Source organism: Pavona decussata, unplaced genomic scaffold (assembly GCF_977016875.1).
Source record: "Pavona decussata unplaced genomic scaffold, jaPavDecu1.1 SCAFFOLD_38, whole genome shotgun sequence".
In the NCBI taxonomy this organism is placed as follows: domain Eukaryota; kingdom Metazoa; phylum Cnidaria; class Anthozoa; order Scleractinia; family Agariciidae; genus Pavona; species Pavona decussata.
The window spans coordinates 4,747,051-4,759,330 of record NW_028145460.1 but is presented as its reverse complement, the minus strand read 5'-3'; the positions used below and the strand labels follow the sequence as shown (position 1 = coordinate 4,759,330).

Sequence of the window (12,280 nt, the reverse complement as noted above, 5' to 3'; positions counted from 1 at the left end):
AATTCTGCTGACTTTTAAAAGGGAAATAAAAAAATCTTGATTGCATAGCAACAGAAAGACTAAGAAACCCATTCAATAAATTATTACTGAATGTAAAATGGAGTTTGGTTTGAGATAACCGAGCAGATACAATCTGTACAAATGATTTGAATGTCAATTAAAAATATAAATGATAGCTGTAAAGCCCTGGTCAAACAATGCATGAAAGTCTGTGATAGTTGATGATAGTCAAAACTATTATGAACTATCAAGCAGGTGGTCAAACTGCTCAAAGAAACTCGTGGTAGCCGACGTTAGTTTACCGTAAGCCTGCAGTGTCAGGCACCTGACAAGTATAAAAATTCATTATTTTTCCTTCAGTCGCTCTAAGAACTAATGGAAAATGAATCTTAGTGTCAGTGGAAGAGAAGAAGGACAATGGAGTGGATCAAAAGGAGCCAAGAGAGCAGAAAACAGCTGATCGAAAAACTATCATTGACTATCATGCGCGTGGTCAAATGGAAAAAAACTGCCATCGACCATCATGAACAATTTGAACACGCTCAAAGTGAATGATAGTTGATGATAGTCGATGATAGCATGTGCAATAGTTGGTGCTCAAACAATAATTGCAAGTTTTAACTATCATCACATAACATTGACTACCATGCGTTGTTTGACCAGGGCTTGACTGTGAAAAGAAATTAAAATGATTTCTAACTTCTGTGTCCTTAGATGAAACCCTACAATTATATGAAGTGAAAAATTCTAAAAAGTACTTAGTATCAAAAAGCAACAATTATCACATTCATTTGATTTTTTGGCTAAATCCCTTAATCCAAGTAAAATTCAAAATCAACCTAACATTTAACAGTATAGCCCCAACCAGTTAATTGATATCAGGGCCATATATGTGAGAGAAATTTTAAGCTGTGAATCAAAGTACACAGAAAAAAATGTGCTGTTTATACAAAGGATAGGCTTAGCTGAGCTTCAGCTGAGACTTAAAAGTCATTTTGTGATGCATAATTATATACATGTACACGGTAAGTTTGCAACTAAGCTAAGCCATGGTCTACCTAAGCCACAACTTATTTCCCTCATATTCATGAGCAACCCTATTGTTGATCACAGTATCCCAAATCTGATGCACAATGTTGTGGTTTAATTTTTCTTTTTATGTTTGGAGGGGGGGGGGGGGGGGGTAAAATTTTTCAAACCATTAACTTTTATTATTCATTACCATAATCTGAGACAAAGGGAAATAAAAATAACACCGGCTTAAAAAAGTTAAACCAAACTTGGTTTTGTTTGACAATAAAACAGTAATAAGCCCCTCCTACCTTCCCCCAAAAAATAAAATCGTAAAAATGTCCTGATCTGAACAAACTGGAATTTTACTGTATGACCTTACCACTTAATAATTCCTTTAAATATCCCATATCATTCTCTAGAGTATTTTTACCAAATTAAAATCTAATTTATCCTGATTTTACCTCCCTCAATTATTCATGAATAATGTTTGAATTCATACCTTGGTACTCTCAGAAGTAGCCTGCGAGAGCAGTCACAAAAGCTTGAAAATTAACTCAAGATCACTATGCGTATAAAATAAAATATACAAAAATATCTCCAAATACAATTGATTTAATTGAAAAGATAAAGTGCGTATGAACAGCGTTCCCTTTTAATAGTGTGTAGGCACATGATGTGAAATATAGTATCAACATTGTAGCAAGGGCTCTTCCCGTAAAGCCCTAATAAAAGGGTTTGTTGAGGGCTCCTGCTCCTTATGAGACACTTATGATATGTAACATCTTAATGTAATATTCCTGGGGCAAATAAAATAAATAAATGAATGAATGAATGGTTGATTGATTGATGTCTGCTCTCAAAAGATAATGTGGTTAATTATTTCATTGGCGTTTATCATGTTGAGTTACAACAGTATCCTAATCCACTTGACTGTTGTTGTTCTGGAATGCCGTAAGCACCATGAAGAGTGAAACTACCTGGACCGCTGCGTGTTGACTCAAATGACAGATACTGTTCATGACTCTCACAAAGCTTGTATGCCATAGTTTCAAAAGCTTCTTGGACATTGGTGCAATCCTTAGCACTTGTTTCCAACCAACACATGGAATTCAGTTCCGCAAATTCCTGAAACAGTAACCGTCATAATTAGAGTTTTATATTTGAAAGCAAATAATTGAAGAATGGTCATGTGTAATAAATTATCATTACATAAAGCAAAAAGGTACCAATGAGCACCTTAGAAAAAAGAATAACATCAGTTAATTTTTAACTTTGCATACAGTTCAAATACTCAAGCAAGGAAGAATTTAGTAAAATATTATTTTATGGTTCTTTGACTCAAAAAACGAATTTAAAATTTCTTAGCCTACAGGACCAACTAGCTGCCTGCAGGATGCCAAGTTCATTTCATAGCTCATCTTCAGGAGACAGTATGAGGAAAAGTTGAAACTGAGGCAGCAAAACAATTTGGCAAAGAAAAAAGTCATGCCAATACAATTATTATTTTTTTCCTGTCCATTTTGACTTTCCTTTTAGTTAAATATTATTTTATGGTTCTTTGACTCACAAAATGAATTTAAAATTTCTTAGCCTGCAGCCGACCAACTAGCCGTCTGCAGGATGTCAAATTCATCTTCGTAGCTCATCTTCAGGAGACAGTATGAGGAAAAGTTGAAACTGAGGCAGCAAGACAATTTGGCAAAGAAAAAAAGTCATGCTAATTATTTTTTTCCAGTCCATTTTGACTTTCCTTTGTCAGGCAGTATTCATGTGTTATATGGAGTAATCAAAAATAAAATAAATCACAAAAAAATATCAGGGGTGGGAGCCACGTTGACGGGCCCAGGAACACAGAGAAGGTGGAGGAAGCATGGAATTCCCCCACCCTCTCCCCCCCCCCCCACCAAAAAAACCCCATGATAATTCGAACTCAGAATTGAATGGCTTAACCACTGAAACTTACTTTTATATCAGCTTCACTGACTTCTCTTTTATCTTCCAAGTCACTTTTGTTACCAATTAGAATGGTGACTGTATCCGAACCACTGTTGGACACAGTATGCAATAAAATTTCAGTCAGTGTTAAAGCGATGAGCAATAAATTAAACAATTTCCAATAAAGTTAATGTTGATCAAGTGCTGCTTTAATTAATGTGGGAATACATGTGACAATTAAGCCTAGTGACCCAAAGTGATTAGTAGAAAAATATTTAAAAGTTGGACAATTCAAGCATTCCCCCTAGTTTTGATGCTGCTCCAGTATGGGTTATTTGCCATCCAATTGCATCAATGGATGCATCCTTTGACAAAAGTTTTACTATAAATTATAGAAATTAGCAGGCGGGACCAGCAAAACTGAGAAAGGGCAATGATTTTAGAGGTAACACATGGATCTTAAAGGGCCAGTCCACTGCCTCTCATTATTCCCAATTCAGAGACAATTTTAAGGGATTTTGTTATAAAATGTCCCTCTGGGTTAAATGTTCTCCTTTATATGAGTTCTAGAATAATAAAAACAATATATAATAATTATATAGCCATGTGCTGCCCCAGAGGTTATGGTTTTTTAGCTGTTTTAGTCTGAAAATGGGTATACTTTTAAACCATTTTGTTCCAGATGATGTCTGAAAATGGGTATGGATTTTAATCACCAGGCCAGGCTTGAAAAGGGGCATTGAGAAGTTACATACTTCAATCAGACACATGCATTGGTTAAGGTTTGGAGGACCATGAGGAAGCACTCCAGCCAAAAATTCTGAGGGTTATCTCTCCCATCCCATCCCCCCAAGTTCCATGGGCTGGAGCAATAAATCAAGCAGCTGTATTTGCATGCTAACAGATCTAAAAATGGGAATGGAAAGAAAATCACCCAGCTCCTAATCAGTTGTTCATTACATGTGTTAACTAAAGCTCTGAAAGAACTGTTAAATTATACCTTTTCGTGTAAAATTCATCTATCCAAAGTTTTTTTACATTTTCAAACGACTGAAATGACGTCAGAGAAAACACAATGAGTGCTCCATGAGCTCCCCTGAAATACGAGTTGGTCAGACCGCCCTGTCGGAATCTCTCTTCACCAGCTGTATCCCACAGTTGAAGCTGATGACAACAAGGAAAAAAAAACAATGATACAATCATAATTGAAAATCTGAACTATATTTAGTAGCAGTTCACGACTGGTTCGCTATACAGACAAATGTATGGAAAGTTCAAAACACGACTGGATACTTTCTGGCACAGCCACATCCCTCCATTTTTTATTTTTTTTATTTTCTTAACATCGTTTCCAAGTGCCAAAAGTTTCCAATTCATGAATTTTTAAAAAGCGATGTTTTATGAAAATTATTTGACATCGGATTTCCATACAAACACTATTATTTCAAGACGTGTTTGCTTACTCGCTGCTACTCGTCAAAATGGCTTCGAAAACCGTGATATTCTAAGGCCTATGGAGTGTAACAGTTTAAAGGACTGAACATTCGAATTCTTCAAAATGTCACATCCTGAGAGTAGTTACAGCAGTGTCCACCATTTGAACCAATTTAAAAAAACTGTTCGTTGCGCAAATGGAAAGCGCCCTAAAGTCTGCAGCTTTGTGCTGCATGCACACTGACTTGTGCAATTTCACAATGGCCCCTCGCCGTCTACTCTTCCCTCCTTTCCCATGCACCCCAGCATTTTACATGGAGACTTACATTTACATCACATTATGGGCATCACAGGTGATAAAAATCAAGACTTAATGCATAATCCAATAATCTAATCCCACAATCCATACCAAAAAATGCTGAATCATTTAAGCGTAGCTATAGGCGGGCTTACATGCTTATTATAAGCTTACTCTAACCTTAATTTTCTTCCCATCCACTTCCATGTCGTGAATAAAGAAATCAACCCCTATGGTCGTCGGAAGTTTTTGATCAAACACATTGGAGTGAAATCTCTTGATAAGGCTCGACTTTCCGACAGAACTATCTCCCAACACAAGAACTTTGAAGACAAAGTCAAAATCCGCCATGTTTGTTTAGATCGGCCCAGTCTCTCCTCACTCCAAAACATTGGCTCTGCCGACTCAGCCCAGTCTCTCTTGTTAGAGTTCAAGGAAAGATGGCCGACCAACGTAGGGAGAATGTTGCCACTCCAAAATACTGAATAGTTTAATTGTTCTCCGCTCTATTGGGTTGAAAATGTCTCGATTAGCAACCAGAATAACATGTGATTGCTTCGGTAAGCTCATACGTTTGAATCGTTGTGGTTTTCGTTACAAACGAACACTTAGCAAGAGAAAGAAAAAGGTAAGGAGTGAAGTTTACATGCAGTGAGCTTGCAAAAAAGCCGACAAATTATTAGATCTTAGTGCAGTTTACTCTTTCTGCTAAAAAGCTTATTAATGAGATTATGTCTCGTTAATATGTAGACGCATGGCTGTCTGCAATTCGTCGATATGTTTCAGTAGACTGGTGATATTTAAGACAGCGCGCGTTTGGAAGGAACTTGTAAATAAAGTGAAAATTTCATTTTTCATTAGTGGAGTGAAGACATCCGGTCATTAGGGACCTTACGCAGCGACCACGACGACGCCAGCGAGAATCTCAGAAAACAATAGTTTAGAATTTATTAGCAAAACACTGGCTCTGCATGTGCGTTATAGACTTTAGTACACTTCTCTGTCACCCTCTGCAAAACAACAACATGAAATGACCACATTCCAAGTTTTATGGAGCAAGTGAACGCATGATGATTAATTTTTCTTTCTCTTTCTGAACTTACCCCTACGACGTTAGCTCCACGTTATAACGGCCACATTAAACAAACCAAATAAGTATAAATCATCGCAAATTTATTCAGAAAATGCGAAGGTAATTTTTAAGTCCCGTTTTCATTGACATTGTTGTCTTCTCTGCCTAAGGTCCCCATTAGCAGACCTAGACAACAGAACATGTGCATTAACAAAGCTACAATGATCTATAAATCACTGAATGGATAAGTGCCTGATATCTTTGCTCCAAATTCACTGACCATAGCAGTGTCTCTAATTAATCTCTAAGAGACAGCAGTGGCAAACTCACTATTCCTCTTCTCTGCACAAATAGGGGTATAGAATGGTCCTTGAAAAATAATGGGTCTTGGCAAATTTTCGGCGGGTCTCCAAATCTCGGCGTCTCAAACTGGAGTCTCGGAATCTCGAGCTCGTAAAAAATATGGGTCTCGGAATCTCGCATTTTGAAATTTGAATCTCGGAATCTCGCAAACCAAGCAAAAATTAAGTCTGAATTAACTGTTCTAAAATGACAACAAACAATTAAATCTTGAAAAACGGCTCAACATTGCAATCGCTTAGAACTGCAGCTGCTGTGAAACAGGTAAGCTTGAATAAATTCTGCTCGTAAATTGCCGTACTATGCTTTTCGGCAGTGTTAGTAAAAAACACGTTTTGCATCGTGACGTCTCGGGCTCGGATTCAGAAAAAGTAGTTAAGTCTCTGTCTCGGATTTTAAATGAAGGTCTCGGCGTCTCGGATTTTACCATTCTATACCCCTACAAATCTTAGGAAAATAGTTTCAGTTACTCTGGGCAGTTCTTTCTGTTCTCTTGGTTGCCGTTGATTGGCCTTAGACAGGTTGTGTTGGCTAGGCTGGCTGCCCTACAAAAATGTACAAGAAAACCATTCTTGTACTGAAAATAATCTTTTCAGTACAAGAAAAACCAGCCTGCAGAGTATGGCAGGACTTGACAAGATCTCACGTTTGCAAACTGGCATTTTACTGGCATGCACTGAGTGCAGTATGATTGAAATTACTGGTGTGTACCAGTTGATGCATACTTGTTGCTACCCTTTGGCATAAAACCTCTCATGGAGATTCTTTGTCCCAGGTCCTGGAGGTTTGAGATCAGCATGTTAAGAAATCCTAAAGAAGTATTAATGAAAAAGTCTGTCAATATTATTGCAGGACTGTACTTTTGGGAACAGTATTAGTTGAGGCAGCAAGTTAATTTGGCGTGTGTCATGGAAGCTTTGGCATGCACACTTGTAAATGAGCGTGGACAATGCTCGCGTGTGAACATGCCATGCTCTGCATACTGGAAAGAAAAGCCTTTAGTAGCTAAAAAAGGCAACCCAAGTCTGCTTATTCCTCAGCAAACACTTCGCATCATCCTCATCATCAAAGCTTATTTAATAATGGTGTCGCAATCATGTACAAATATAGTCTTGCTGTAAGCCATGCTAACTTTAAAATTACAATATACCCTTTTAAAATTATAGTATACCCTAAAAATTAAAGTAAGTTTTTAAAACTTTCAGTTGTTATTATGTCTGCAAAAGGTTGTTTGTCTTCTCACACCATTTTTATATCTATATCGCACTTTAAATTTTAGAGTACTCCAACTCAGGATTGTCAAGATGAAGACATTACTAAAAGTGAGATTTATTGTCCATTTATAAATCACAATAAGAGCACGAACAAAGAGGCTCTTTCATCTCTCTTGCTCTCTCCACTCTCAATTCATTATACCAATAAAAAAGAGAAGAATGGTGAGAGAATTTATCTGGAGAAATTCCGCAGTGTAACATCAATTCTGAGTCAGACCAAACCTGCAAGTGAATGGTTTGCTTTGAAGAACTGGAAGAAAGCCCAGATTTCTGAGTTGGGGGATGAAGAGTTCAAGGAAAAGAAGAAAACCATATCCAGAAAGGGAACTCTTTTTCATCATGTAAGTATGATTAAATTATTATTGAGTATTCACAGTCTGGGAATAACTGTGTTAATTGATTATTAATGATACAATATTAATATATTAAACAGGAAGGCTTTATAAAACTGATTTTAAAATTTTAGTTTTTCTGTGATAATGTGCAGTTCCAGAAAAAATCCATACCGTGGAGGGGGGGTCTTAAAAGCTAAACTTTTACAAGCAAAGTATGAAGCTAAACTGGAATTTACTGGTTGGGGAGGGGAGCAAAACAAAAAACTTTTCCTGGGGGGGAGTATGGATATTTTCTCGGACTGCACAATTTGCCTTGAAAAACTAAAACATAACAAAAAGGGAAGAACTTTTCATAAAGAAAATACTATATCAATGCATGGTTCTATTATGATTTTGTCGTATTGTTCCAGCCATACCCCCCTCCCCCTCCCCACTTACATGTACAGCCCTACCCTCCAGAAATGCCAATTTTGCTTCAATTTTTCCTTTAAAGTTTTTTACCCTTTGAGACCCCTACCCTCCTGGAATTTCTAATCCTTTCTGTGGGGGAGAGGTGGGAGAGTGGAGAGTATGGGTATTACTGGAACTACACATTGTGTTCTTGGACCAAAGAGGATACTTTCTAACACTGCGTTTTTCTCACTTCCCTTAAAAAAAAATTTGGGCTCTTGGGATGCACTTACCATCTCATTTCCCCTCACAGAATTTCCAATGACCTTCCATGAGAGAATCTGTATGGTTATGTTCTGGCACTACCATTACAGTCAATCCACCTTGCGTGTGACTGGTAGTTTTGAAATTTGAACAGAGTTTTGAAATTTTGAGATTTCAGAGTTCCCATAGAAATTTCCCAAGTTTATTGATGGTATAAAGCTATGAATTTTTCTTAATTACAGCATTGAGCATTTCAAGAAATATAGACAATATTCAAAGACATCATAAAGAGGATATTCAAAGACATCAAAGACATCATAAAGAGGAATTCAAATGTTCATATTATTCTTGGAAATACTGGTCACGCATGACGTGGATTGACTGCAAAAGTAACTTGAGGAAGTATCACAAGCACATTGTTTTTCCATTTGCAGGATGTTCAGGTATTCTACAAGAATAATGAAACACCATCCATTGAGGAAGGAGCACCAAACACTGGTTACTGGCAAAGCATCAGCCATGTTATACAGGACATTACAAATGTTGTTGCTATTGAGAGTGGTGTTGTGCATCCGTTGTTAGGATATGCAGGAACCCTGGACCTCATCGCCGAATATAAGGGTGCACTAAGTGTGATTGACTGGAAGACTTCTGCAAAACATAAAGCAAGCCTCAAGGATTGCTATTCATATCCTCAACAGGTTGTGGCTTATGCTGGTGCAGTGAACTTTGACAACAACTATCCCTTCCAGGTATGGTGCAAGATCTTGTTGGGGCAGCCATCCTGGCTTCTATAACTAGGTGTGTAATTAGGTACAGTGGAACCTCAATTTAATGAACCCTGGATTTCCTAGTCCCTTGCCACTTCATAAATTGAGGTTCCACGGTACCAGTGCATTTTCAGCTAGCAGGCAAGGCAGGTGCTAGAAAGGGGACGGGGAAGAGAGGGGAATCAATCAAACTATCAATCAATCAAGCAAAAGAAGCCTCTCCCATGTATGGGAGAGCAGGGATGGTGCAATGGTGAGAAATAAATATGTTTGCTGTTCACAGGTGTGTGACGGAGTTATAGTTATTGCATACGAGAATGGAGACCCAGCTGATGTTCACCATCTGTCACCAGAAATGTGTGAAGCTTACTGGCTGGAATGGTTAACTCGACTTCAGCAATATAGAAACAAGTTTCCTGAACGTACTGTTTATGTGGAGAATCAGGACGTAAATGTAGGACACGACGAGGTAACGCCTGCTCATAATTTGGAACCCGTGGCAAACTCCTTGAGAGCAAAATCTGTGAGTAGTATTGGGGTTCCTGTGACCAGCCTTGGTATCACTGTGAAGGATGAAGATTTGATTGAAGAAGAGGAAGGCGAGGGGCTGTCTTCCGACGAACAACAACAAGTCACCTCACAGGAACAGTTTGATAGTTCAACGTTTTCACTAGTGGATACCTGGAAAGCAGCGTGGGAGAATATTCTTCAACGTGTACGTTCTAGAGGAAAAGATAAATAGCCTTTACAAGTTCACCTTTTGTAGGTTCTTCTTCTTATCAGAGAACGTTTAAAGCATTTAAGGACGGTGCCTACTAATGCAGACGTATTTTTGTGCGGTTTATGACTGTGCGGGAAAAGCAGACCTTTGCACGGGCTATTGGAATCCAAAAAGAAAATTGGGGGTAACCACGCATTTTTCAGAGATAATTTAGCAACAATATTTCTAAAAGGCGCCAAAATATAAAGAAATGTATGGCAGTTTTTCCTAAATTGAAGCTTAATTATCTCTGAAAAATGCATGGTTAGCCCCAATTTTCTTTTGAGATACCAAGAGCACTTGCTAAGTTCTGCTTTCTCCGCATAGTTTTAAACCGCGCAAAAATATCCCTGTATTAGTGAGCACTACCCATAGGAAACCCGACTATCTCGAGATGCGCAGAACGTATGCGCAGTAACAATAGTAGGCACCGTCCTTAAATGAAATGTTTTAAAACTACAATCCTTGTATAATTATCAATTTCAAACCCCTCCTTTTTCCAGTTGTTCGTTTTCAAGTTGAAATAAAGTCATTGCAATTTGCCTACTTTCGAGTTCGTTACACTGTGATAACTTGAATATTTGTCTGGGTAATGCCTGGGTGCTTTAAATCTGTATTACTATGTAAAACGTAGTGTCTTAGTTGTAAGTTCGTAATTTGTACTTGTTATTTTCTGGAGTTCGTCTTGCTCCGCCTTGACTAGCAGTAACTATTTGCCGGGCAAGCAAGCCACTACTCTTGTTATTTTTTGAAAAATAATTATAAACATTGATCAGTTATTGTTCATGTTAGCTACAAACACCGAGAACTAGGAGATAGGGGCGCACGAACGTAAAAAAAGTGACAGTTTTTAGAAACACATGCTGGCCTTCGGTAGTGTTCTCTGATAGTGTTGACTTAACGCTAATCCTTAAGTTAATTAAGTTTGTTTTAGGCAAACATAAACAACTACCGTCCGCTTTAAGATAAAATTCATCTTAATCCATATTGCAAAAACATCACAGCTTGGAAGACAGTAATATATAAAAAGACTTTTAAGATAAAACTCCCTAGATCCATGTTTACATTGTAGGGTAAAATACAAATGAATGGGTTTGTTAAGTGCCTAAATGCAGATTAATATGTTTGTTTTTAGTTTAAATAAATATTTCTGAATATTCTCTCTTAAATTAGAAGGAAGTAATCAGGTTACAGGCAAAACTTTAGTGTTTCTGCATACTTACTGATTCACATAGATTCGATATTCGCATGCTTAGCTACTTAATACTTGATTGTATTGCCAGTAATTTAGGAGAAAATGAAAGCAAATCGGTTGAAAATTTAGGCCGAGTGGCAATTTAAGCTTATGTGACTCAGTATAACATTACAGTCGCGAGGCGCAATTGTCTAGGTTGTCCCTTAACCATCAGGTTCCCGAGAAACGTTATTGTCTGGAAAAACGGCACTGGATCCCGTGTCAAGCGATGCTAAATTCTCCTAGCATGTCCTACTGACCTATCAGGCTCAAAGGATCCAACATACACTTGGGGCTCTGGGGCACATTTTGCAGTTACTTTGGTCAAACCCTTTCCCCCTTATCGGGAGAATTTACTTGTTTATCTTCTTTAATTGAAATTCAAACGCAAAACTGTTTTCTAAAAGCAACAGGTTATGTAACAGTCCGTAATTTTTACGTTCGTTCATACAACGCGAGGCTCGGGCGCTTGAACCTCCCATTCCAGCTCTTCCCCCTCAGTGAAAAGGGCAGCCGGTGAAAGCAAACGCCTTTTCCAAATTTTTGTTTCTCAAAATATTTCTAGCGCCGGGTAACATTACTATCGGTTGAGGAATTAACCTGGAAATGGATGGTCTAATATCGTTGAATTTTGATATTGAAAAGCAACCAAAGTCGTCTTGATGTTTCGCCAAGTTTAGAATATTAAGGACAGTACCTAGCTACTAATACAGAAGTCTTTTTGCGCGATTTATCACTATGCGGGAAAAGTAGATCTTAGCAAGGGCTATTGATATCCAAAAAGAAAATTGGAGGTAACCAGGCCTTTTTTTGCGATAAATGAGCAACAATTATTCTAAAAAGCAGTAAAATACAAAGCAACGTATGGCGTTATTTTTTTGCTTTTGTTTGTTTGTTTGTTTGTTTGTTTTTTTTTTCAAATTGAAGCTTTATATCCTTATAAGTAAAGGTTTAGATATACATATGCAAGTGAAAATAAACGATAAAACCGAAAAACGTTTCGGAGTTGTCATGACGCCATTATCAAGTTCGAAGTAATAGAAATAAATAAACTAAGTCAATGTCAGAAATAGTTCACCAAACATTAACATAATGTCTGAATATGTAATCTCACGCAAATAGTTTTGCTTGAATTGAGTC

General features: G+C 37.6%; 2 protein-coding genes across 2 annotated transcripts; one reads left to right on the top strand and one right to left on the bottom strand.

Moving 5' to 3' along the window:
- Positions 1–67: 67 nt before the first annotated feature.
- On the bottom strand, positions 68–5,069 carry LOC146483744 (uncharacterized). The gene is made up of 4 exons (XM_085105892.1): positions 4,862–5,069; positions 3,950–4,113; positions 2,978–3,059; positions 68–2,139 (listed from the first exon to the last, which is right to left on the bottom strand). The coding sequence occupies exons 1-4, from the start codon at positions 5,030–5,032 to the stop codon at positions 1,909–1,911; spliced, it is 648 nt and encodes a 215-aa protein (XP_084962018.1). The 5' UTR covers positions 5,033–5,069; the 3' UTR covers positions 68–1,908.
- A 24-nt stretch (positions 5,070–5,093) lies between these two features.
- LOC146483743 (mitochondrial genome maintenance exonuclease 1-like) lies at positions 5,094–10,459 on the top strand. Its single transcript, XM_085105889.1, has 4 exons — positions 5,094–5,309; positions 7,393–7,728; positions 8,811–9,128; positions 9,430–10,459. Exons 1-4 carry the CDS (start codon positions 5,202–5,204, stop codon positions 9,886–9,888), a joined length of 1,221 nt encoding a protein of 406 aa, XP_084962015.1. The 5' UTR covers positions 5,094–5,201; the 3' UTR covers positions 9,889–10,459.
- The last annotated feature ends 1,821 nt before the right edge of the window (positions 10,460–12,280 follow it).